Source organism: Zosterops lateralis, assembly GCF_965231275.1.
Source record: "Zosterops lateralis genome assembly, chromosome: 1".
NCBI lineage: Eukaryota > Metazoa > Chordata > Aves > Passeriformes > Zosteropidae > Zosterops > Zosterops lateralis.
In genome coordinates this window covers 140,169,114-140,195,806 of record NC_139762.1, presented here as the reverse complement: position 1 = coordinate 140,195,806, position 26,693 = coordinate 140,169,114, and the positions used below count along the sequence as shown (strand labels likewise).

The 26,693-nt window shown below is 44.4% G+C and overlaps 1 protein-coding gene across 2 annotated transcripts in view; it reads right to left on the bottom strand.

The window, feature by feature from the left end:
• KCNQ3 (potassium voltage-gated channel subfamily Q member 3) overlaps positions 1-25,438 on the bottom strand; it is a gene marked incomplete at its 5' end in the record, with an annotated part of 186,804 nt that extends 161,366 nt beyond the window's left edge. For both annotated transcript variants that reach the window (XM_083870771.1, XM_083870772.1), the window contains one exon: positions 25,110-25,438. In XM_083870771.1, coding sequence (XP_083726897.1) covers positions 25,110-25,438 — 329 coding nt within the window. The remainder of the gene's footprint in view (positions 1-25,109) is intronic.
• Positions 25,439-26,693: the final 1,255 nt, after the last annotated feature.

Sequence of the window (26,693 nt, the reverse complement as noted above, 5' to 3'; positions counted from 1 at the left end):
AATCACTGGCCCCAAATTCAATACAAAGGGGCCAGTCAATCACAACCATTTTTATCTGCTGCCTTTGTCACCATTTATCTGCACAACTTTAAAAACATAAGCTGTACGAGACAGTGTCAGCTGCTTCCCCTTTGTGCACTGCTCCCATCACCTGTCTCACTGCTCTTGTTAAAGCTTTGATGGAAGCCTTAAGCATTCCTGCAAAATAATTTATGCATTTTTTCCCCACCTCTGCAACTACCTTGTGACAAGCACCAGAAATGACAGAGGAGGCTGCAATTAATGCATTTCCACCATCTGCAACCAATGCTGTAAAACCAGTGCCCAGCCCTGGCACAAATATCCAGTGACAGCTGCTCTACTGACAGAGCAGCTCAGTTGCAATCTGGATGCCTCTGACCATGAATCCAGAGTGAAGCTCAGTCACACCTGAACCTGTGTTTGCAGTTAATTTAGCAATTTGTGGTAAAGGAAGACTATAAATGTGACATCTGTGCCAAGATAATCTGTTTGATTGATCCCTTCCTAATTCTGGGGCTTAGCTTCACTGAACAATCCCATGTATTGAATCCTTCATATGTGAAGTTAAATCAAAATTAAAGGGTAATTTGTCCCATTGGGGTTATCATTTAGAGGAAATACTAATCTGTTATGAAGAATATGGAAAAGTGGAAATCAAGGACAGACATATCTAAGGAGATGTTAAAAGAAATTGATGAAGCAAAGAGCAAAACATCACCAGAATTATACCTGGAGCATCTTCCAACAGTTTGGAGAAATTAATAAGGGAAATTATGAGAATTCATAAGGAGCTCAAAGGGAACTGCTAATCAGAGAGGCAAAGTCACTGACACCCCCTCAGAGGATCAATGCTGCAGCCTGTTTCTGCAAAGCAGCTGAGCCAAGACCTGTGGGCTTTGCTGCTGATGCAGAGGAGGTGTCAGTGAGGCACTGGCCACCAAGGGACTCTCTAGTGCCACCAGCTCTGCTTCCCAGCACTCAGGGAACAGAGCTAGACTGAGATCTCAGGAGCTCCCAGCAGCTGGGCTCCAACACATGCCACAGCCTCCTCCATAGTAACAAAGATGAGCCTTGACATTTCCAATATTCTAAAATATAAAGCAAGAAAAAAAAAGCAATATGCATATTTTTAGGCATTCTTCTTGTCTATATTATTTTTCCTGTAATAAATCATAAGGGTACAAAAAGAACCTGAGTTTAAATTTAAATATTTTCAAGAAACCTTTAAGAGAAGTACATCCAGCATTAAGGTCTCTCATGCTTATAAATAACACAAAATATTATAAAACAAGGTGGCAAAAAATGTGAAGAAATTCCAAAAAGGATCACGAGGTTGTTTTCAGGGTAGTTTTCCTCTTCAAACCACAAATGTTATCTTTTCAGTAAGCTGTTAAGATAGAATATGACTATTCCCTTTAATTATGCTGGGAAAGTGAGGAATGGGGGAAGCAGAAGAGCTGTTTGAACTGAAAGCCAGCATTGGCAAAAGACAGAAATGAATATACACAAGCTGTGCATAAATATAGATATGGATTTGAAAGGTTTTGAGCCACTAAAATAGCAAAAGCCTTGAACAGTCTTCAAATAGCAGCCGTGGGAGCGGAGCAGCGGGATCCGTGTACCCGGCAGTGATGTGCAGATGTGCCCAGGCTCTCTGAGCACTGCTCACTCTTGGGAACTGCCTGCCTACAGAAACATGGGCCTCACTTTGGGTTAATCTGCTGACTATTCCAGCCTTTTTGCTTCCTCCTCAGCCTCCTCTGTGGCCCCTGTGGAGCTCCATTCTCACCTGAGCCCATCATTCCAAACTAGTGCCAGTCCAGTAGTGCACTGCAGTCCTGTTCTGAGCCCAGTACGGACAGATTCTAATTGGCCTTCACAAAGACTATTCACTTAAGGAAAAACCACATTGTGTTCCTGCCTCAGACAGAAGAGAACAGAACTCAGCCCCTGCAAAGACTTCCTTCCTGTCCTGGATTCTTCTATAGGTGCTTGTTTCTTTTCAGAGAAATAAAATTTCCTTCCTCTAAGTTCTTCTGTCATTGGCTTTCCAAGGGAGTCTGAGAGCTATAAAGTGTCTCCTGATGTCCAGGCAGAGATGCTTGAGCACATAAGGGAAGGATCAATTTTATCTCATGGCTGTGCAATGAGCAGCCCACGGCAGTCCCCACTGAGAGGGTGCACTTGTAATACCACAGATATCCCAAATAAATGGGATATTGTCTCACACAATACTTACTGAACAGACTTGTCACTTTTCCCACTTTACTGTATCAGCTATTTCTTCTTTTGCCCTCTTAATCTCACCCACACCATTATATTTTTTTTTAAACTGTGAATCTGTTATGTTTCAAAAAACTACATTTCTGCTCTTCTGGAAAGATACAATAGCAGCAGACTGTCACGGGCAAAATCAGAACTGGGGCTCCAGGAGAAATGAGAAGATTATGATTTCTATATTATCAAAGTTTTATTTTAAAAAAGCAAATTTGAGAGATCTGGAAGTATTCCGTTCCCAGTATTTTGGAAAGCTTGTACATACACTTATATCTCTGCCTGGTAACGTAAACTTTCAAAAGGCAAAAGGAATAAATAAAGAAGATTAACATATATGTAAAAAGCTGCTATAATTGTCACAAAAGGCCCCTTGTGGTTTAGACTGCAAGAAACTCTGCAAGTATCTTGGGATTTGTACTCAAACTGGGAGTGACCACCACTAAGAGATCTTTTTTAAGAGACAGTCAGATTACCTGCAATTCAAAATCGGGTAAACAAATTTATCTAAGTTGCTTTTACAGTGTTTTTGTCTAATGGTGATAAAATAGAGACAATATAGGTCTAAAGGGGTTTTGGTTGGTTAGGTTGGGGATTTTTTCCTAAGTAGGAGCAGATACAAAAGCAAGATTTCTTTGTGAATGGCTTTGCAATTCTTAACTCCTAAACAGGTGTTAAAAACAACATCTATGAAAATTATTTTTGTAGGATTCCTGTGCTTTCTCCAAACATTAAGATACAGGCAATACCAGGAAAAAAAAAAAAAAAAAAAAAAAAAAAGATATATCTTAAAGATTGTGCTTTTCTATTTTAACAAAGACTGTTTTATAACCTGCAGGAAAATGACTATTTGACTGATTTTTACATAATCTGCTTATTTTCAATACCTACCTTTTCAGCTTCCCTGGCTATAAATAGCCCTCACTCACATGCCACAGCAAACCCACAGATTCCTCTCATCTCTACACACTGCAGATACCCCCAGGTGTCTGCAGGAGAGGTCTGTAAATGTTCCCTGAGCTGGCCAAATTTCATGAAGAACATGGAGATGAAGAAGAAGAAGCCACAGTGGAACCATGTGCTCCAAAGGGACGTGATCTCACAGGCACAGGGCTGACTACACCAGACCTCCTCCCTGCTGTTCATCACCTGCTGTGGAGAGATGTTCCACAAAACCATAATTAACATTTAAACCAGCAGTTAAAGTTAAGACCTCCTTAGAAAAGCTGCCCAAACCTGTTTTTCATAAAAACGTTTTTATTGCTTTAAAGGTTTTATTAAAATGCCAACAGACCAATTACACTTGATTGTTTCCAGCACCTACCTGCCTTGGTTATCACTCAGCTCACAACAATGAAAGATGTTTACTCCATTACAGGCTCTCCTCTCCTTCTCTGGAACTGCATTTTTTATTCACTACTGTTCCCCAGGTAAATTTGGAATATCAATCTCTTTTGCTAACAATATACAGCCTTACAATGAATGTAGGTGCTTATATAGGAAAGGATTTGTTCTGTCCAAAACAACATGGCAAGCTCCCTCCCAAACAAAACCCCTCATATTCAAAAAGGGATTGTATCCAGAAAAAAAAATCAGTTTATAGAAAATTCTTTGTTTGAAAAAGCACCAACAACTTTAAGCAGAAAATAAAAATTCTGGTTAGAATATTCCTTGCACTGGATAGGATTACCTAAAGTGGAAACCCTAACCACTCTCTGTAACCACCCATTCAGTTCTTCCTGCCATGGCAACAATGACATTAAATTCCCTGTCCTGTCACACTGCAGAGGCTCATCAGGAAGCTCTTCCCTGGGTCCACTGGAGCCCAGGGCTGCAGGCACAGGAGCATCAGTGACAGACTCCAAGGGTGTGTCACCTCTGAAAGGGACCAAATCCCTGCTTTGGCTCAGCCACTGCATCTCCCTGTCCTGCACAGCCACAGAGGTGCCTGGGAGGTGACTGTAATGCCGAAATATGAACAGCTACAACTTGGAAACACTTCTCCATTTGAGCTGAGAAAGGCTGAGTCTGTGCCCTGCAGCTCTGTGAGTTTACAGGAGTGCCCCTGTCGTTATGAGTGCCAATTCCTGTACCAGTGCATCACACCAGGAGATAAGTTTGATAGTTACTGTCCTTTGAAAGATATCAGCATTCTAGTATAATCCTGGAAAATTCTACCAACAGCATGTTTAGAGTAATGGAAGATAATGGCTTCTTTAATGACATTGTCTCAAAACACCAAAATAGAGAAAAAAAACTGAGACTTCTCTTGTTTATAATATGTGTATTATCCAGCCACATTGTTCAACATCAATAGAGTCATTTGTGAAATCAATGGTGACATTTGAAATGGTTACTCTTCCAAGTTAAAGTCATATGTAGACACTGAGCAGCTTTTTCTGGTACCTCTTCAGTTCTCCAACTCAGAATTGTAGCACAAAAGCTGTCTGTACCTTGGAAATATTTTGGGGTTTTTTGAAGGAAGCTGTTTGGGTTTTTAATAGCTGACTGCTATGAGAAATGACGGAAATCCGAAAGACATTTTATCCATCTCATTTTTAATGTTTTCCAATTGTTGTCTCCAGAATAAGCTCGTTCTTCCACAACCAGCAATTTTCTAGCCAGAGATTTAAATAAATCAGTGAGCAGTGATGTGCCATAGCGGCATTTCTAAAATTAGTTGTGCACTTATAATTCTGATTTCCCACCTCTGCTCTTCCCTGGAGTATTCAGGCTACAGAGCCAAAGGACACAAAAGTGAATGATAAAGACAGGCATAATGTCATATGGCTTTGCCAGAAACATATTTTTGGCATTTATGTACTACAGGGCTCTCTTCAGCCAGTTTATCTTTTAGTTCACTTCATCTTCACCAGAATATTCAGCCAAGTTTGGGCTCAGCTTATGCTACATGGAAGTCACACTGTTTCTCTGAGAGCCTCCAGCTCTCAATTCAGAGCTGCTCACTCATTTTTCTTTCCTTTCCTGTTGTCAGGGATAACCTCCAATGTATTTACAGAAGAGAAAATGATCCTTCTGGAAAATCCTTCTGCAGCTGAATTGAGAGAGCTGATGAGGCTCATAGTTTTTTTTTTCCCTGAGACACCACAAACACCTTCCAGCAGAAAGTGCCCCTTTTTTTGCTAGTGAAGGAAGCTCTTTGGACCCCCCCAAGCCTCATCCAGGATCTATCTCCTGGTATTTCCAGCTAAGGCTGAGGAACTGACATGGAGCAGAGGAGCTCCACTAGGAGCACCCACCATGTTTTTTAAATCACAGCACACTGTCCTTAGGAAAGCTTTACCCATTGAGGGTTGGTGCCAGAGCACAGCCCAAGCACTCCAAGACCATCTTGACAGAGCAACTTAGCCCTGAGTTGTGGTTCCTGCTGTGCTTTCCCTTGCCTCCTGCTGGGAATAGCAGTTTCTCACAGATCTGTGCCAGCCCTTATTGATCGTGTGTCAGATCTTTACTGCACTCACCCCAAACCTATTAGTTGCTGGGCATAAGCTGGAAGAGGCAAAGATGCATGAAGCTGCCTTGCTGACTCTTCTAATAGCTTTTCTTCAAATAAGCTGTTCCTGTAGTATATACAACATTACTGACAGTTTATACTGAGGGCAAACTGTGAGCACTGCTAATGCTTCTTGTTCCATCCCTCTAGATCCACCTGTAAATACCCCTATTACACTAAATGTGTAGGATCTTTGAGCAAAGACCAGTTTTTTATCTGCATTTGCAGTGAGATGACAGACCATAACTAGGTTCTTGCTGTTGTTGCTGCACAAATATATTATTTAAAGTCTGACTTCCCACAAACAGGCTTTCCCTTTTTCTTGCTTGCTCTGCCTTCCCTAATAACTGAAAAATTAGCAAAGTTCATTCATTGACCCTCCAAGCTGCAGTTATCAATGTCATCTCATTGTAACAAGTTTTGAGACTCAAACAACGAAACCACATTTCTCTTTCCAGCCCTTCCAACCCTTCTCTCCTCACAGTCACTTTCCTCCCCAGTTAAAGCAGACACTGTGCAACAAACCCCACTTGTTGAGACAGTGCAGACTGAGAAAGTGAGAGCTGGAAAGGCCAGGAGCATCCAGCCCCTGTGCCAATTCTGCCCCCATTCCCTGCCTGCAGCAGCACCACATACAGGATCCAGAGACAGGAAAACAGGCTTTGCTTTCCAGAGTTGCCAGAAACAAAGCCAACCTCAGCCTGTCTGCATAAATCAACAACACAAACAACATGCATGAGCACTTGCCAGCTGAAAGATCACAACCCACCTCAAGGTTTGTGCATCAGATTTAGCCCATATATCTCCAAAATGCAGCAGCACCTGCCATGAAATGCTATAGCTCAGCAGCTCAGGGTGGCCCAGAAAAGGAATAATACCTCAGTGTTATATGATTCTCTGTTTTTGATTGCCTCCCTAAATCCTAAACAAGCATTTCCATCAGAGAAGGGTCACTGCAGGAAGGGCAGAAATGAGACAGACCACAGGTGGGGGCAGAAGATGCACAGAGGCTGCATTTTTAAAACCTCCTGTCCCCCAGTGTCAATAGGCCAAGGAAAATGAGATGGAACCACTGATTTTAGGTTAAAAGAATCTAATAAATCTACTTAATCTACCAGGAGCTTGGATATGAATCTGAGTGAGATGTGGCTAAAAAACATGGTTTGAGAATAAAATGGATGGGAATCTCCAGATACACAAACCCAACCAACCCCAGCAAAGAGGAGTAATAGTCAAAAATATCCCACCCCATCACAAGCTGTGTAAGAGCAGCCAGCTGCACATGAATGCAGCTGGTAGACTGACCATGTGTGACACAGCAGCCATGGAACATTGCATGTTCTTGAATTAATGCCAGCAAATTTTTACTCCTGTCTCTTCAGCACTATGAGCAGAACAGTCCCCAGGTCCCAAAGTTAGTAGCTCCTTCATCCAGGGTGAGATGAATTGATATTAAAAAAGCTGAATTAGCCCTGAAACAGCCTTTATTTGGTTTGTCTTCTCCCCCTGGGAGTGAAAATAGTAGGATTAGCAACCTTTTGCGTGTCCACAACTTACACTCTCACTGAGCCCCATCTCAGGAACAGTGACACCCTTTCAGGAACAGTGACAGAGCAAAGATCCCTTAAAGAAAGTAATTTAATCTGTGGCATAAGTGAAAACATTGCCAGCGAGGATGTCAGCCTTGCAGATGTATTTTGAACATCATTCAAAGGCCAGTTAGAAGAGACAGTCTCTCAAGTGGTCCCTGACCTTTAACTCCCAGTGTCTTTCCAAAACAACCATGAAGGGCTCAATCCCCAGTAATCAAGAAACATTTATTAATTTTCCACCAGAGATATCATCTTCTCCTATTTACTGGCCCATTTTTTCACACTGTCCTTTTCCCTCTCTGTCCCTTGAGCAAGGAAGGAGCAGTCTGTGGGAACCAGCGCTTTGCTCCTTCCAGTCTTCCCTTGCAGGAGGTTTGTCTCCATGCCATACATGCCAAACTCTGACAATAATACGGAAGCACTGAGACTACTAAGTTGTGGTTATTACAGTAACCACAACTGCTTTCTTGCTAAATTATATTTGCCCCAGGTGGTAGTCACAGTATTTTTCTGTGTCTTGTTATGTACAAATTTGGCCCCAGCTTGGGACAAGGATCCTCTTGGCTCTGTCTGGGCAGTGCAGAGCTCAAGGGATGGCTGGGCAGGGTGAACAGCATCTCTCTGAGGAGGGCAGGTGTGTCCTCATCAGCTTCTCAGGAGAAGACTGGAGATTTTATGGAAGTATTGTAGTGGGACCTACAAGTGCTGGGAGAAGTCTGGGATACTCTGAGATAACAAGGACGCACAGCCTAAAGGGCTTTCATCTCTGGTTGTCCCTGAGGGTGCTTCTGTAGTATTTATAAATACACTACATGTAATTTCTGGGTTAGTAAAAACAGCACTTGCTACATCCAAACAGGAATAGGGGCTGCAGTGACTGTAGTGTGACTACACTATTTCAAACACACATTCACAGGTATGTCAGACATAACCTTTGCCATCACATTCACCTCCTATTCAATTTGACTTCTCACATGACTAGTAATTTCTGCACATTGCTAATAATGTCTTTAATGCTACTAAAAATGATTTGGGGGCTTAAATAGAATGCCATGACAAGAAGATTAATCTCAGACTAAAACCCTGATTTTATGGTAGATTTGCTGACTCATAGAGAGGCCAGTGACTTTCCTCTGCCTCATCTTAAAACAAAACAAAACAAAACAAAACAAAACAAACAAACAAACAAAAAAAAAAGAACAAAAACAAATAAACACCAATCTGCAGGGAACATCCTGTAAATTATATAAAAACAATAACAGAGAATTACAAAAGGTCTTGCACCTTGATACCATGTTGCAGGGTAGGGAATTTTATGAGATACAGAAATAAAGAAACTGAAACTTATTGAAGAGAAGTGTTGGCAGACCATGAGAACAGAGAACAGCTGAAATCATCACTCCATTACGTGCCTTTTCCAGTCCTATGAAATCTCAGGTTCAAGAATGAAGTTTAGTTTTGAGAATGAAATAGTCACCATGCTGAAAATGTTCAAAAATACATAGATGTACCCTTTCATTATATGGTTTAGTGGGCATGGTGGTACTCAGTCAATGAATGACGACCTTGAAGGTCTTTTCCAACCTTAATGACTCTGATTCTAAGCTATTCCTCTTTCATCTTACATTTAACATGCCTAGAAGATGCAGCTTCTTTAGCATCTCTCTTTGGACTTTCTTCAGGTTTGGAGCTGACCCCAGAGCATGCAGGGGAGAGAGGGAGGTTCACTGTTCCAGGACTGCCCCAAATTGCCAGAAAGCACACTATGCTAGGATTTCAGCTCTGAGGGCTCAGCTCTGCACTGGAACAACAAACAAAGCTTCAATCTCCTGCTCTCTGCGTGTCTGGATATAACTCACAGCTCTGTGCTGCCAAGAGCAGATGACAACCATGACACATACAATGGATCCACCTCAGGAATGGCTCAAGCAACAAACAGCTGGTTTGCTCCACCACCTGGGCAAGACTCCCCATCACTGACTGGGTCTTAGGTTTGTTCTCAGCACACCCAGAGCACACAGGGTCTCTCTGTGGAGCAACAGCAACATCAGGTTTCACACTGTAGACACTTTGCAATTACACAAAAATAGGCAACTTGCCTGAAACAGCCACCGCAGCACCAGGTGGGCAATTAAGTCATTTTCTCTGCACAAGCAGCACCTTCATTAAGTGTTTCTAACATGTTGACTTACAAGAGCAGTCTTATTTCCCCTCCTCTTTCTCTTTTACCTCTCACAATGAGCTTATTCCTCTTTCCTCTCATTTTTGCAAGTTTGTTTCCAACATCTCCCTTGCCTCATTCTACAGCTCAGCTGCTGTTTTGTCACCATCAAAGCTGCTGTCTTCTTCCCTGAGCTATTGCTGTCTTCTGTCTTACCTCATTCTGAAAAACATGGGCTTTATTGCTTATTTTTCCCTCTGCCACTTTATTTTTTTTTTTTTTTTTAACCAAGTGGGCTGAAAATCATTCTTTTTTCCCTCTGGACAAGGCAGACATCAGACAGGTCCATCTGTTCTCTTTACAGGATTGGTGGCAAAGAGACTGCATGGGCACCTTAAACTTACATCCCACTCTTCAACAGAGCTGACAGCTGAAGAAATGACCACATTGCAATTGCTTTTTTAAAATAACTGAAGAGATACAGCTAGGTGTTTGCATTCTGAATACAATAACATTGACTTAGAGCCCTTTCTAATAAGAAAAAAAAAAAAAAAACCAAAACACCACGATATGGCAATCATTATTTTGCCATCAATGTAGGGACTACCTTAACCAGAAAAAACAGCAACAATTTCTGAGATCAGTCCCGCAAACCTGTTAAATGTGATTTACCTTCTGAATGTACATGGAACCAGGGGGACATCAGCAGAGGTCACCATAAAGTGAGCTGAAAGGGCATCACAAAAAGATTTAGGTATGAGACTGAATCAGAATTCAGCACTGCAGAAAGTTGGTGATCTTGGTTCCTGCATTTCCATGCTTTGAGAAGGGTGTTTCAGACTTTAGACTGTATGAGATTTTAGCATTTGGCGTAGTCATCTCAAGGCCAAAAAAGTTGGCTTGTTTTATCCTTGTGTCCAGGATACTTCACAAAGTTATTATCCCCACAAGGCCTTCAACAACGTGATCAGGATGAGATTCACCTCAGTATTTGTAATGCAGACTTCTACATCTAAGCCATGTATTGAAGCTCCTCCAGCAGTCAAGGGATATCTATTTATTTGGCACAATTATTGGTAATGGGGGTGTGATAAATCACTGCCTCGTTTACTTCAGGATGAACTCAAGATCAGCAATGCTCTTGTAGCTGTAGTTTATACCAGCATCTGAGGAGACTGAAATGACAGATTTAGACATTTACAGGGAAGACATCTACATTTTGTCTTAAGCATCCCAGCACAATTACTGTAACTGCTACTACTTCTGTTATATTGCATTATGTTAACAATACAGTTAGGGTACAAGTAAAGATCCTTTTCCTGAGTTACCTCATTGCTCATTTGCTTATCTGTTGCTAAATTGGAAAACCAAAAAAACCCCCCCAAACAACAACAACAACAACCAAACAAACACGCAAACAAACAAAAAACCACCACCAAGAAAACAACAATCCCCAAAGCCAACATATTCCTGGCTATATCGTGCAGTCTTCCTTAATCACCAGCCAAGAATATACAAAACCATTGATTTAGCCCATATTTTGCAGCTAGGATACAATTTACAGCTGCCTTCTAGAAAATTCTCCAAGTTTGGTTTAGAAATGACAAGTGGAAAATTGAAAATTTCTTGTGCTAATTCTTTCAGCAGATATCTGATCTGCTACTAGACCTTATGTAGAGCCTGAATTTATCTTGTATCACCTTCCAATCGTGCTATATCATCATTTATGCAATTAAAAAGCCCTCTAGTAAAACAGAAACTCCATCTTCATAGCCTGGAACAAACACTGATGGAAATCTCAGATTAATGCTAATAAACACATTATCTACTTCAAGTTGCTGGGAAATTAACTCATTGTAGAGTAAGTGAAAACAAGCATTGCCAATGAAGACAAATTTCCATCTGCTCAAAATCTCTTTTTTTCACTCATCCTAATGTTTTCTTTAGAGTTACTGTTTCCAGAAAACTACAAGGTATTTATTCCGTAACAGCGGATTTTCCCTATGGTGTCCAACAAAATGTTGCTTTGGAGGTGATTATGTCCTTCCCTGGTCTCTGGGATCAATGTTCTTTTTCATCCCATTTGCTGGGGAATGTGGTGACTCAGGCATTCAGCCCTGGCCATGTGCTCAATTGCTACAGAAAGTTGCTGTCCATTTATTGTCACACCAAGAGCTCCCATCTTTAATTTCTCGGTTATCAACACTGGCAGCAAGTGGAGCTGCACACCAGGACATGGGATTATCATTTTGACTTTGGGAGCAACAGCTGCAGCTGTGATATAGGCTGTGCATGAAGTAACGTGCAGGTCATAGATCAGCCTGTGCTCCTAAACCACTTCCTCCTGCCACTGAGACCAGGGACAGGTGTTAGTTCCATTTGTATCCTTTCTAGGAAGAGAAATGGGTGTCCACCTCCACTTCTTATTCCCTCTTTCTTGAGAGAACAGCTGAGTCACCACAAGGAAGCTGTTACCTCCACAGGTCATCAATAAATCACTCTTTCCCAGCACCATCACCTCCCCTGGGCAAAGAGGGATCAGGAACTGTGACTCACAGGTGTGTGGGCCTGAATCTCAACAGCTCTACGAGCTTCTCCTACAAGGATTCGTTAGTGTGGGGACCCAAAAAGCCTTGCCCAAAGTCACAGGTGGCTCACTGGAAGGACCTTACCCTGGATGCCATATTCCCTGGCATCAGGGAGCTGTGCAACCAAACAAGAAACACTAATGGCATTGAAACACAAGGTGATTCAGAGATAATTCTTGCACCTAAAATACCTTCCTCCATATGGATAAAGAAATTCTTGACGAGTCCGTACTCTGGGGGAACAGATGCAGTTTTAATACTGACATAGGTGAAATGTCAAAATCAAATAAGTTAAAAAGAAAGGGGTACAAAAAAGTAAATACAGCTATGTATGAATAAGAGACAACTTGACATGTCACCTCCATCAACCTGCTATCAGCACTTAGGCAGAGGGAGTTTAAGTCAGATTCAACTCTGCTGTCCCAGTCACGTAATGCAGGCAAGGCAGAGCTGGATCCAGTGATTGGTGCTGTCCTTCAGTAGTGAGGTGATAGATGCCACCAAGGAAAAGAGGGAAGATGGGATTGAGTGAGAGACAGGAAGAAAGAGATGAGAAAGTGAGAAGGAGTTGTAGAGCTGAGACTGAATGAGTCTTCTGAATGATGAAATATTGGTGGAAACAGTAAAATTACAACACCTGTTAAAGGAAAAAAAGAAAAAAAGTCATTGGGAGAAATTTCCTACCCTCAGTGAACCCTACTGATTAATGAAAACTATACCCAGCATTTCCCTGTGTCAGTACTCCAAACACAGACAACACTGGTTTGAGTTAGCCTAGAGACACATAACTGCTTTTGTAGCTAAATATGAATATTGTTTGGTCTGCAGCGGGCTCACCTGCCCAGCATCTCTGTCTAGATGTTACACCTCACTTCTGTTTGTGCACACCAAGGATTAAATGGAGTGGAGAGGAAGAAAACTCTCCATGACTCTGGGCCCAGGAGTCTGCACATAATGTGAAACTCATTAAACAACATATTCTGTGAAAAGCAACCAAATTTGTTTCCCACAATATAATGGAGTTCAAATCTTGGATATACACATAACTCAGCTGGATACAGCCCCAAACAACCTGATTTGAGTTTGAAGTTAACCTTGCTCTGTGGACTGGAGACCTCTAAAACCTTCCAAATTAAATGGTTTTATGGTTGCAGTTCTCAGCTTCCTCCTACAGCGCCAATATCAGACACAACTTACACCAAGAAATGTGCAGAAAGAGACCCCTTCACTTGCACAACTTCCCCAGCTTATCTGCACTGGATTTGTTACCCAATTAACTGGATTTATGAGGGAGGAAAGATTTTTTTTCTCATCTTTGAGGAACAAAGAGGGGAGGAAAGCCTTCCATGTCTGAATGAAGCACTCCCAACATGAAGGAAACAGACTGTGACCACCATGGTGTGAACACTGGCAGCTCTGGGGTAGGTTGGTGCTCACTTGTTATTCTGCCAGGGGATCTCCATCTCTCCTATTTACCTCACCCCTCAAGCTGTCTTACACTTCTGGGAAGACAAGTGTGTTGTGTGCAAGACCTTGGTCCTGGCCTCTGGTACCAGCAGAATATCCATAAAAATAAAATGATTTTGTATTGGGTCCAGAACAAGCCTGTGGTGCAGCAGCCAAATCCAATTGTTCTTCTGACTGTAATAGATTTACTCTACATTTGCACTGACATGACTAAAAGAGGTTGCTGGCTCAGTATTTCTGCAAAAAACAAGTAAAATACAAACTAGCAGCTGTTAAAGGAATACACCGTCACCCAAATACACCTCTTTATGTCAGGCCATTTGCATGCATCCAGATTTCACAGAGTTTTCCAACGATTTTCAGTATCAGGTTCAATTATGCTGGTTTCCTGCTTCAGCCGGTGTATGAAAGTAAGCATCTCCTTGAAAATACTGAGTGGTGCTTACATCTCTGCAGTCTCCAATTTTGTACAGAAAACTGTAGCACTTAAAAAACTGTCTGGGCTCAGGAATGACCCTCATGATCACGCTCATTCACACCAGGTCATTCGACTTGACCTTCCACACTTGTGACAGGCTTTAGGAGGACAATGTTGAAGCTACCCTCAAAATGTTTTCTGATCCCTAAAAGACACCTAGAAAACAGTGATGCCTGTTCAATGATTTGGAGAGGTAATTCTGAGTGATGTAGTGAAGAGGAGGAATGCAAATGGACAGACATTCAGGAATAGGAAGAAGGAGGACTGATGCTGGCAAACTCCCAGCAGAGCAGCTCCTGTGCCCAGGTAAATACAAAAGACAAAGGGAAAACAGTCAATCACAGCCTTAGATTTGAAGCCCAGTACAACAAGTAGTTACGTCTGGGTTTGAACATGACCTCAACATCAACTGCAATTACCATCATAAATCAAAAGCAAATTTATGTGAGGGCTCAGGGAGATAAAGCCCAAGGCAAAACAGAGAACAAAAGGAAGGTGCTAAGTTAAACTCAAGAATCCCAACTAGAGAAAGATCTTAAAATACTGAAATATTATTTTCTTTGGCATAATGTCAGGGATGACTGTAGGCTTGTCACGGCCTGGGATAATAAGTAGTAACATATATAAAGCTCTTGAAAAAAGAGAATTAATTAGAATTGAGCCTAATATTAAGAAAAGTCTACGTAATAAGAAGAATCATATTCCTCTTGCCTTCAGAGGTACAACTCATTTGTCTGAAAGTGGCTTTTACTGCAGGCATTTAGCAAAGATCAGCTGCTGCTGATGCTTCAGTGAAGCTGAAGCTGTGATTGATCTCCGTGTAAAGCAGACCCTCACATCTGGTTGGATGAATTCCACCCTAAAATCTATTGATTGCATTGACTGAATCTCCACTGACTATAAAGAGAAACTAAATACCTACTGCACATATACTGTACTTGAACATATTTACATTTAGCTGTCCTAATGTGACTTTGATCCTTGCCCCTCAGGTCAGGCAGAAAGTTTCCCATTCCTCAGGTGTTTTCAGTGCAAATATCTAAATTTAAATTAGTTCCATGAGGTCTTCTTTGTAGTCAGGGAAGTTTCAGGTGCTGCAAGACATGATTAATCTCACCCATTTTGAAATTGTCTTTAGAGTGAGATTAATTGCACTCCAGAAAGTTCCATTTCCTGTTTTTCTTCAGCAGCTATAGAAGAATTCCAGGCAGCTACCTCTGATAATGTGCTAGATGGATGAGTCCCATTGTGGAAAGAGTGACACTCAAGGCCTGAGGAAGAGCAAGGAAATGCAGTTTGTGGAAGTAATACAACACTGAAGAGAGCAGTGTATTTGACACTGTACTATTTGATAGCACCATATTCTGAGAGCAGGAATTGCCATGAGCCAGCCTACGCCAGAGCCCACCTCTGCACCCAGGACCTGACAAGGTAATGGAGCAACATCTACAATAATGACTTGAGACACGATCAGGAGAAATAGTCAAATATCAGCAGCCACACAACTAGGAATATCTTCACATTTTACACAAGAAGTTTGGTAATGAATGATCAGTAGACTCTTCCTCCTGGATTTCTATGACGAAAATGTATTTTTTTTTTTTTTTAATATGCCAGGATGTGGAGGTGAAGTGTTGAAACCTCCATGGGAGTTTGATCAGCACAAGCAGTGTTGAAACCGAAAAGGCAAAAGCCATGGCAAAGTCCCGTGAACAGGAAGGAGAAAGGATGTAGAATGTAAAATATGTTATTGAACACACACCTAGGATGAAACCTGTATTATTTCAGTGGAGCAGAATTTCTTGGGCCTTTGTTGAAGTGAAAAGTCTTATCCCAAGGGTAATGGTTTGGAACTAAAAGCATCAACTTAGATTAAATATAAGGAAGATTTTTTTTTTTACAATGAGGGTGACAAAACACTGGCACAGGTTGCCCAGATAGCTGGTGGATACCCCATCCCCAGAAACACTCAAGACCAGGTTGGATGGGGCTTTGAGCAACCTGCTGAAACTGAAGGTGTCCTTGCCCACAGCAGTGATGTTGGACTAGACCTTTTAAGGTCTCCTCCAACTTAAATTATTCTAAGACTCTATCCCAAAAAGTGGCTTTTTGCATAGACCCCGGAGGAAAACTTCAAAGTGGTAAGATCTCACCTATAAGAATTATGTCTGTTTCATTAACCCAAAGATGCTCATGCCAGCTCTCTGTCCCTGAGGCCAGCTGGCATGATTGGTGTCCACATCACTGACCTCACCTGCCTCCAGAGCAGGGAGCCTCACCCAGACTCCTACTGCAAGGTCTGTGGCAGCACTTGGTCTGTGCTCAGTCCCTCAGTCATCTCAGACAAAACCACCACCCAGCAGTGTTGTGCCATCAGTCAGTGTGTGTCACTGCTTGGGATCGTCCCTGGCACACCTTTGACAATTAGCCAAGACATGGCTAATGACTGCTCTGGGCTTGAGCATGGCTGCTGTCAGAGCTGCAGAGCAAGGCTGGTCCTGGGCACAGAAGGTGCCTGAGGTGTGATCAGGCAGCCTCAGCTGCGTGCATTGAAATTCTCCCAGCACATCTCACAGGAGCAACAGTGTTAGCAAAGGTAGAAGAGCAAATTCCAGTTCGTGTAATTACCTTCCTAAACTAATTCCCCTGCAATTTCAATCAGCTGCTCTTGACATTCCCTCCTCAGGGTGTAATCCCTCCTCATAAACACTCTGAGCCTGCATGGAGAGTCATGAGGGGAGCAAAGATAAGCAGAGCTGATGCTGCACTGCTGAGAACTGGTGGGCAGCTCCCCACCAGGAGCTTTGGGGATTTCACTATCAGTTCCTCAACAGCTGCACTTGCTCCTCCTCCATCCCCACTGAAAACAGAAAATTTTACACTCTCAATTTACAGCCCTGTAAAGAGTCTTCTGGTTTATGATTAACATCTCTGTTGTTGACCTAAAGTTAGGTATAGCCCAACACTAATGGTTCCTATAAAACATAGAAGAACTAAGACCTGGATGGTTTGGGATATTTAAGCTTTCAGCATTACTTTATCTCTACTCCAGTGGTGGATGGCACCAGGAACAATTAATTAGTTTGTTGTTTGAGGTACACACCATATCAAAAGCATCAAAACTCTGAGACTGAGACTATTAAATGCACATCACAGAACTATATAGATAAACATAGCCTGAAACTCAGGTTTGAACAAAAAGAAATGAGGAAATATTTGCAGTTTTGACACAGGTGCAAAATCTCATAAAATCCTTGGTTTAATATTAGTTCAGATGACTGGGAGAAATTATATGACATTAAAAACTGGATCCAGAGCTATAAATTATAATAAATTACATTGTATTAAACAGGAAGCAGGAAAGTTGTTTTGTGAAATTCTAAATGGTGTTTGTTAGTTCTGACCTGTTTCCTTAATAATCTAGAAAACAAACTGAATTGAATGTTAGCAAAATTGTGAGGTACTAATGTAGAAGGTGATCCAAACACTATTGAGGACATAATAAAATAAATATAAAGGCACTTAAGATTAAAAAAAAGCACCACTGGATAGTCAACATGACAATCGCAAACTAACATGGGCTGCCAAAGGAATGCAAAGCACATTCATGCAGATCTCAACCACAGCTCTGAAAACACAGGGACAAGCAAGATCCAAGTATTTATGAAATGAAATAAAGTGTGGAAAGCCAAAGGAAGTAAAAGACAACAGCAACCCAGAAAGGATGAGGGTTCCTTCTCTGTCACTGCCATACAATGGATCTCTGCGGCTCCACCGCCACGGACCAGCAACTGAGAAAAATCAAAGTGGGAAAGACTTTGGCAAGATTAATCATGAGGGAGAGGGGAGTGAGAGCAAATGCCATCTCAAGAGACACTTGGATGCATTTCATGTCAGGGTCTCAGCATCTCTGCAGACTGAGATTTAGCAGAGTTACAGATATTACACCTTCACCTCTGCATGGTTTGCACCACTGAGGATGACAAGGTTGTATCCTGGTGACTACAACCAGAGGTGGTTATTCAGCTGTGGAAAGCTTAAAGATGTGTGACGGATCCTGTGAAGAACTTGAGCTTAGAAGGATCCCACCAGGCCTGAGTAGGACAATGAGCTGGTTGTACAGAAGAACATGATTGTACCTTATGCTGCTTTCCACCAAATCCCAGTCACACTGTTCTGCTTTGGATTACTTCAGTGTTGCCTTGGAAAGGTTCCTCCTGACTTCAGTGGCCCCTTTCACTTGCTCCAAGTTAAACACACGTTTGTGCAATTTGCTCACTTAAGACTGGAGAAAGCAATTTACATATTTCCAGACTGGAAGTTCTCCAAAAGTGCCTTTTTCCAAGTAGGTTACCAAAACCTAAATATCCTGGGGCATGTCCCTTTCTTCACAGAAAATGCTAAGTTTCTCAGCTACCATCCTAAGACAGAAGGCAGCATACACTTAACAGCTCTTGTGGAGCTTATTCCCTGCAAAGCTATTAATATTTTAGTTATCCCATTTAATACAGCATCTGCCAGAAGCAATAGCAGATGCATGGCTCCATTCTTTCCATAAAGTTTCATGCAGAAGAGATATGGCATTCCTAAATACAAAAAGGGAATATAATGTTATTAAATACAAGAATAAACATTATTATTTATTTATACCATGCAAGGCTGATCATGGTAGTACCCAGCCACCTGGCTGTGTCTAAGGTCACCAGTCTTTTATGTTTATAAACAACATATAAATTATCTTAATGCTCACTTGATCAATTTTGATCAGAAAGTTTCTTCTGGCTATTAAATCAAATTCCTCAAGTTCAGACCTTGTCCTTGTATGTGCATGCCATTGTCTGACCTTCCACAAATGGACAAAGGATTTTTTGACAGTCAAGGGATACAGAATTATGTTATACATACATGCACAGGTTTGTATGTTGGGTATGCCTATAAATAAAAATCATTCAATCAAGTGATATTCGAAGACAGGGACTACCAAAAAAAGAAATATGCTGGTTGAGTGGATTCTGAGGTGATCTCTGGAAGAAGTAGGAATGGCTGGGTCATGTTCATGTTCACCTGCACACAAAAAAGCACACAGTGATATATGACTGGTATCATATGTATTATTTTTTAATTGAGCTGTTAAGACACACAGTCTTTAGTTACTATTTTTTCCACTAAATTTGTTTTGAGTGTTCCTATGTTTTAGAGCAAAATGAGCAAAACAAGCTTAGAAAGCCTCTCCCTGCTCATTTTTGTACCATTTCCTTAATCTCCCTTTCACATTAAAACAAGAAGCCAAGCTCAGGTGTCCTGTTCACCCAGAAGTGTGCAGACCCTGCTGCACCCCATCATGATCCATTATTTGCAACAAGAAGCAAACAGAGGCATGTGAAGAGGCTGGGATGCCTTTTTTTATGAAGTGATGCCTCTGACCAGAGTCCAGGCTGGAGAAACTGAGATAAATCCTAGGCTTTCCCACTGACAGTGTCTCCAGAACTGCTGGGGTGGCAGTGAGATGCTGCTGTTCCTCACACCAAGTCTCTCAAAAGAGAAGAAAAATGTGATTTTCTGGCTGCTGTGGTGGCTTTTCTATATCATTGCTTGTCAAACTGATTAAATCTGGGACTGTTAAGTTTTACAGACCTAACACCAGGGACTATGACTTCTATTTGCACTGAAAGAACAACTGCTGAGTGTTTGCTGGCACTGGCAGTGCTGCTGCCCCCAGACACACTGGACCCTTCCTTAGGCATCCCTGACCTCTGTGGATTCCCATGCCCATCCAGATGAGGCTGCTCTGAGCTGGGGACTGAAGCTGGAGCAGGGTGCTCAGGGACCTGCAGCCTCAGGGGCCAGGGGGACACTGAGGCACACCCTGTGCACCATGCAGCCCCACAAGTGCCTGCAGCTCCCACGAGGCATGGAGCAGGCATGAGCAGCACCAAAACTTGGCAAGTGGTGGAATAGTCATGGCAACGTGGAACGCAGGGCAAAGCAACCCAATCTGGGGGTACCCACTATGGAGTGGGACTTGCTCTCAGCACTGATGCCCAAGCATGAAGATTTGAGGCTGCAGGTGAACATTTGTTCCCACCTAAGGGCCTGGTCCATAATTTCAAAGGAAGTTTGGATGCTTAAACAAGCATTGGGCACCTGTGAGCTGCCAAAGGGACTGCAGAGCTGGAGCTGGGGATCACCAGCCATTCATTACCCAGGCACTTGGCTTCCCCAGGCTGTGCTGCCCCTTCTGATTCCCCCCAGCATATCCCAGCTTTCCTGTCGTGCCAGCTGATGCCAGCAGCTGAGCTGCAGTCACATCCTCCCAAACCACAGGCAGTCCCAGGGCGGCTCCGCAAGCCCCGGTGGAGCTGTGAGAGCAGAGGTGTGTGGTAAGGTCTCCAATGACTAAGACTTCATTAGTTTTTACAAAGTATACTGCAGAATATTTATCCATGCATTATGATGAATTAGCATAAATAATTAAAGCAGAACTCATATTGGCACACACATAAGCAAAGGGCACTTGCTAATGGACCAGGCTTGCTCTGCTGCTCCAGGGACTCACTTAAATACAAGTCCATGCCAAACAAGCCAAGAAAGAATTCATATTTGTCCCTCTTTTTACCTCAAACTTTCTCTCTCATCTCCCTCCAGATGGCTCACAGAGACTGGGGGGTGAGCACATCTTATGGGGCATCTCCGGAAGGGTGAAAAGGAAAATAATGGAAATGCTCCAGACCTTCAACCTGCTCCCCAAATCTCATGACACTCTTTTCTGCAAACAACCCACCTACAGTCAGTCATGCAAGAGGTGCTTGCCGGTGCTTCCCAGAAACGCTGTTGATTTGATGGATCGCATGACTCTGCCTCTTCTTTTTATTCCAGGTATTAAGCAGTACTGAAAGAAGATTGCGTGGCAAATAGAGAAGGGTTCTTTAATGTTCCCCATGGCTTTCCCCTTGCCACAGCAGCAGGTACATCGTGGTGATCTACACCAGCAGAGTGTAGGTGATACTGCACACTTCACCAGAAAGAAATATCTAATCCCAAACCTTTTCCTAGTCTTATTTTTCCATTAAAAGTAAAGGCTGTAGTTCTCTCAGAAGATGATATGAAAATGAGAATATCTCCTAGTTACCTCTCCTTCATCCTTTCTTTAAGTCAAGTTAAAAATTTTCCACAAATTGCAATTCCAAACAATCTGTATTATGTTACCTTTCTGGGCTCTGTCCTTTGTCCACCAAATATTTTGTGCCTGCGACTAAAAAAACACTGGAAAAATAGAAATCTTACTTGCTTCGGTTTTTCATTCTACTCATTAATGTTTCTGTGAATGAATAAAGCATTTGGATGGTTTGTGGAGGCGGACAGGTCTTGAGTCTGTCTCCCTGGCCACAGCAAACATCTCACAAGGCACAACTGCAGGGGTTTCCTACAATATATTGCACTGCCTAACACAAAGGGAAATGCAGAACATTATGGGAACATCAGCTGTACCTACAGTGACATGAGCTCAGAAAAGAACAGGGCTACGTTGTAGCCTGACCTGCAACCCCCAAGAGACATTTCCAAATTAAATATCTCAAAAATATCTCAAAATCTTATGTTGTTTTATTCTATTCTGAAAATGTTCAACTAGAGTTTAGGTTTACAGACGTGAAATTTGTCATGGGAAAACAATTTTTTCTTACCAAGCAGGACCCCTAAGACATTGCCATATTGCCAAGAATGCAATGAACCCTGGTGACCCAGCAAAGGGCAAGATCATGGTTGATAGATAAATCTTTTGTCTAGTATAGCTACCAGAGAACAAATGTTTTCAGATGGTGAAGGAAACAGAGCCAGCTTCTTTAGGGACCAAATCCCCAAGGATAGGCTTGGACAAACTCGCTTGTGCAGAACAAAGAAGGAAGAATCACAAGGAAAGTATCTCACAACACTTTCTCCTAATTACTGCCATTGAAAGCTGAATGCTAAAATTGCCATCAGGAATTGCTCCCTTTCTCAACTGCATCTCAGTCCCCAGGGCTTGGCAGGGCCTGATCCCATTTATGAGTTCTCCTTGAATTACTTCATTAGCCTGAATCATTTCAGAACACCCAGCACCAACTAAAGTGAGTGTTTACGAGAGGCAGCGCTGGAGCCTTTTTTATGTGCACATTCCAGCAGTGAGAACCACGCAGGATCACGACCCCTCTGCAGCCATATGTGCATCTCTGTAGGATTTAACGAGATCCCATCTGTACCACCCATTCAAAAGCCATGACATCCAAAACATTCACAGAGACCTTGTTAAAGCCCCTTCCTGCCCCTCACACAACACCCTCAGCATGTCGTGAAAAGTTGCAACCCTCTTCCATCAGCAGCTGCCTGCCTCCCAAACCCTGGGGTATACACAATATTGGAGTGCTTTACATCATCTCTTTGTTGAATGCTTGGATCTATAAGGAATTCATGATATCCAGCCATGTAATCCCTCTTGCTGTTTATTCTCTAGTTATTTGTATTTGACAGTAACAATCTTACTGATTAATTTTGGGTGCATGGCACTTACTGCAAAGTTACTCAGAAGATGAGACAAAGAGTAACGTGCCATTGAGATAACATAAATGGGACTTCCCTTGAAAATTAAAACAGGATCAAATATTTAGATTTTATGGGAAGACTGGCAATCTCTCGCCTTCCCAAGGAAAAGTGTGAACTGTTCTAGTGTGAAAAGAAGCACTGGGAGATTGCTGGGATGGAGCTACACTGTGTCACAGCAGCACCTCCAAATGAGATAGACTCCTTTAAAGAAGGAAAAAAGGTTAGAAGACAATTCATTTGAAAGCAAGAATAAAGACTTTGGGTATCAACTTAGATGCTGCTTCCCCACAGCTCCTGCTCTCGAGCAGGTCTTCCTTCTCCAGTGGCAGGAACAAACTCTGAAGTCTGTCAGATAGATCTCAGCACACTCTTCCACCTCTCTCAGCAGATTCCTTTTGTAGGGTTGGATCCTACAGTGGGGTAAGACCCCACAGCTTCAACTGAGTTCAGAAAGAGCTGAGACTGAACAGAAACTCAGTGGGGCCAACTTGGACAGCAAGATATTCTGTATGTGCTGGGAAGGGTTGGCGTGTCTGTGCCGGGCTGACAGACTTGTGTGTTTTACTTCCTTTAAGGGTAAGGACTTCTAGAAGTGTTTTGCTTTGTTTCATTTTCATTAATATTGAATTTGGCACTGATGGTTTTAACAAGACTTACTGACTTTTGTGAGTCAGGCTGACATTTCAGTTTTGCAGGACTGAGTAGTCATCAAAGAGCAGTTGACCACACAGTGCCAGGTCCACTTCTAAGAAGGATCAAACCTTACAAACATCATGATTTTTTGCCCATTCTGTGACCCATATTGCATAAGTATCTTAAGGTCAAGCACCCATCTAGAGAGTTATCTAAAATGAATGCTGTAACTTGGAAATTCTTATACCACTGCAAATAACTGTGAATCTCTCAGCTCACCTGAGCCTCTCCAGATACATCACTGTCCTGTTGCTTATATCCAGACACGAGCCTGGACACAGATTTGACCCAGCTGCCACAGAGGGGTGCAAACTGCCTGGAATGCTCTGCTGTGCGCTAAAGCCTCGCTGATGTGTGTGGGTTGGCCAAGGCAGGATGAAAGGGGTGCCCCTCTGTCCAGTCCTGACTCTCTCCAGCCAGAAGCATCATTATGCAATACTGAACACAACTTAACAGCGAGCACCAGACCAAAGAGCCTTCTCAGCAAAACACACTTCAAGGGCTGTCACTCCCTGCCTGCTAACACAAGTTTTCCTGTGACAAAAAGAGGTAAAAGAACCAAAAAAGTGTCACTGTTTCCACAGTTTCAAATTTTAAGCTGGAAAACAGCACCTGAGTCCCAAGATAAACTTTACAAATAGACACTGAAAAGAGGGGAGCAGCAATGGGTAAGTGGTGCACAGGCAGCGCTCCAGTAGTGAAGGCTGCCTTTTAATTCTTGCTCAGCTCTAAATCACTGCAAACATCAATAACAACGTGCCTGAAAGTAAAATCACAGCCCTACATTCAAGTTGTTTATTTGCAGGTGCAAGGACCATGCCAACGATCAGGACTTCCTGAGATGCAAATCCAGGCTCAAACCAGGCAGGCTAGAGAGCTTTGTTTGTCTTGGCAAACAAACCAATTTCAAAAATCACTGTCTAAATCCTCTGTCACATAGAGCTCTGCACACCTTATAGTGCCAAAGAAAAACAGTACCAGCACGAACACTGATAAACCCCTGGGTTTTCAAACACATCCACAACACTCAAACACACGTTAATTTCACTACGACTCTGCCAATTCCATCCTGTGATGTTTGCAGATCAATCTCCTCCATACTCTTTATGAAAACTTACGGCAATGGAATTTTTTAGGAATGCAAACCACTTGTCATTCCCTTGACTTGTCACCTACGGGCCATAAAATGAGTTTATTTCCTCTCGGCTCACTTGTGCCCAGTGTAACTTTCTGTCTGCAGTGCTCGGGTTTCATGCACCGCGGGGCGACGCTGATCGGACCGAACACCCGATGGTTTTGCACTTGATGCTTTTAGCTACGGAAGGGATCGGTTCCCTGGCTTTAACAGCGAGCTGAACCTCACGCTCCAGCCTGAGCTGAACTGGCCGCGTTCCCCTCAAGCACTTGGAGCCTTAAAACCGCTCAGAGCTTGTTCTTTTTGGCATCGCTCTTTCCAGTGCCTCAGACACACACACAGGCTCGGGAACGCCGCTCCGAGGCAACGTGGAGGAGCGGGCAAGACACAAACACACACAGAGTTAAAAGCAGCCGCCCCTTTCGGAAAACCCGACGACCTGCGGAAAATGAAGCCGCTGGGCAGCACAGCCCGTACCAGCCCCTGGCTCCTCGCACAGCCCGGCAGCGGAGCGACCCCCGGAGCGCCTCACGCCGAGAATGATAAAGCAAAAGGCCGTCCCCGGCTCACCCCCCCGGGGCAGCCCCGCTCCGCGCTCCCCGTACTCACACGAAGGCGTGATAGAGCAGCGCCCAGCCGCGGGGTCGTTCCAGGGCGTCGTAGATCAAAGTTTGGATGCGGCGGTACCTGGCGTGGTTCCGCTTCACCGGGCGGCTCAGGGGGGTCTTGGCCAGCAGCCCCAGCCCCGGCGGGCTCCGCTTGCCGCCCTCCTCCTTCCCGCCGCCCTCCAGCAGCAGCGTCCCGTCGCGGTCGCCGCCGGTGCCCAGGGCCAGCGAGCCCTGCTCGGGGTCTCCGCCGGCCGCTCGCCGCCCCGCCGCCTCCGCCGCCCCGCCGGCCGCGCTACCGCCCGCCGCGCCGCGCCGCGCCTTCAGCCCCATGCTGCCGGCCGCCGGGGCCCGCGGGAGGCCGGGAGCTGCTGCGGATCGGCGGCGGCGGCAGCCCCGGGAGCCCCAGGGCCATGATCCGAGCTCCCCGCCCCTCCCCCCAAAAAATGACTTCTCTATATATTTATATATATATTCATCTGTGAGTGTGTGTATGTATATATATATGTATATATATATGTGTGTGTGTGTGGAGGGCGGGGGTAAGGAGCGGCGGGCAGGGGGAGGCGGTCACATCCCCGGCAGGTCAGCCCGCGGCGCGCACCTGGGGCCGGAGCGAGGGAGGGGAATCATCGCCTTGGAGCGAGTTTATTTACCAGCCCGATGCCCGAGCCCCTTCCTCCTCCTCCCCCCCCAACCCCCCCACCCCCCCGCCTCCTCTTCCTCCTCCCTCCCAGCTCCTGCCTCCCCCCAGCCTCACGTTAGGGAGTGGCCCATTGTATGCAGCCAGCAAATAGCCGGGCGCCCGCCCCCCGCTCCCCCAGCCCCGGCTGTCGAGTCATCCGCGGTGTGGGGGACACCGGCACTGCCCCCCCCGACACGGCACTGCCCCCCCCTTGTCCCCCCGCTCCCCGGTTCCCACCCCCCGGCAGCCGCCGCCGGCGCCGAGCGGGGAGATCCCGGCGGAAGGGGAGACCCCGCTCGGCTCCCGGGGATCCCCCTGCAGCATCACAGCCCCCCTCCCCCGCTGCGGCTGCAGGGACGGAGGGAGAGGAGGGGAGGGCATTCCCGGCCCCCGGCGGGGGGCTGCTCCCACCGCCGCAGCAGGAAGGAGCGGAGGATGGGGATGAAGGATGCCGGGAGAGGCGGCTGGAGGCGCTGGATGCCGCTGCCCATCGCTCCCAGCCCAGCCGGAGCCTCCGCCCGCGGCCGGGCAGCCCCAGCCCCGCCGGGAGCGCCCTTTGCGCGGCTCTCCCGCGGGAGATGCTGCTCCCGTCCCCTCCCGGGGGGCTCCTGCAGGGATATCCCGAGCCGATCCCTGCCCGCCCCGACCCCCGGGACACGGGAACTGCCCACGGGAACTGCCCTCCCCGCTGTGCCCTGTGAACCCGCACCCTGCTCCGGTCTGCCGGACCTAAAACCTGACGGGATGTGATCGACAGCCCCGCACCCTTTTCCTTCCAGCTTCTTAGCTGTGAGGAAGAAGGGAAGAGACAAGCTTTGTGTGCCTTACACTTTTGCTGCCCTCGGATTTCTTCCACAGCGCACTAGAAACATCACCTCTGGGCGCTGCTCTCGTGTAAAAACC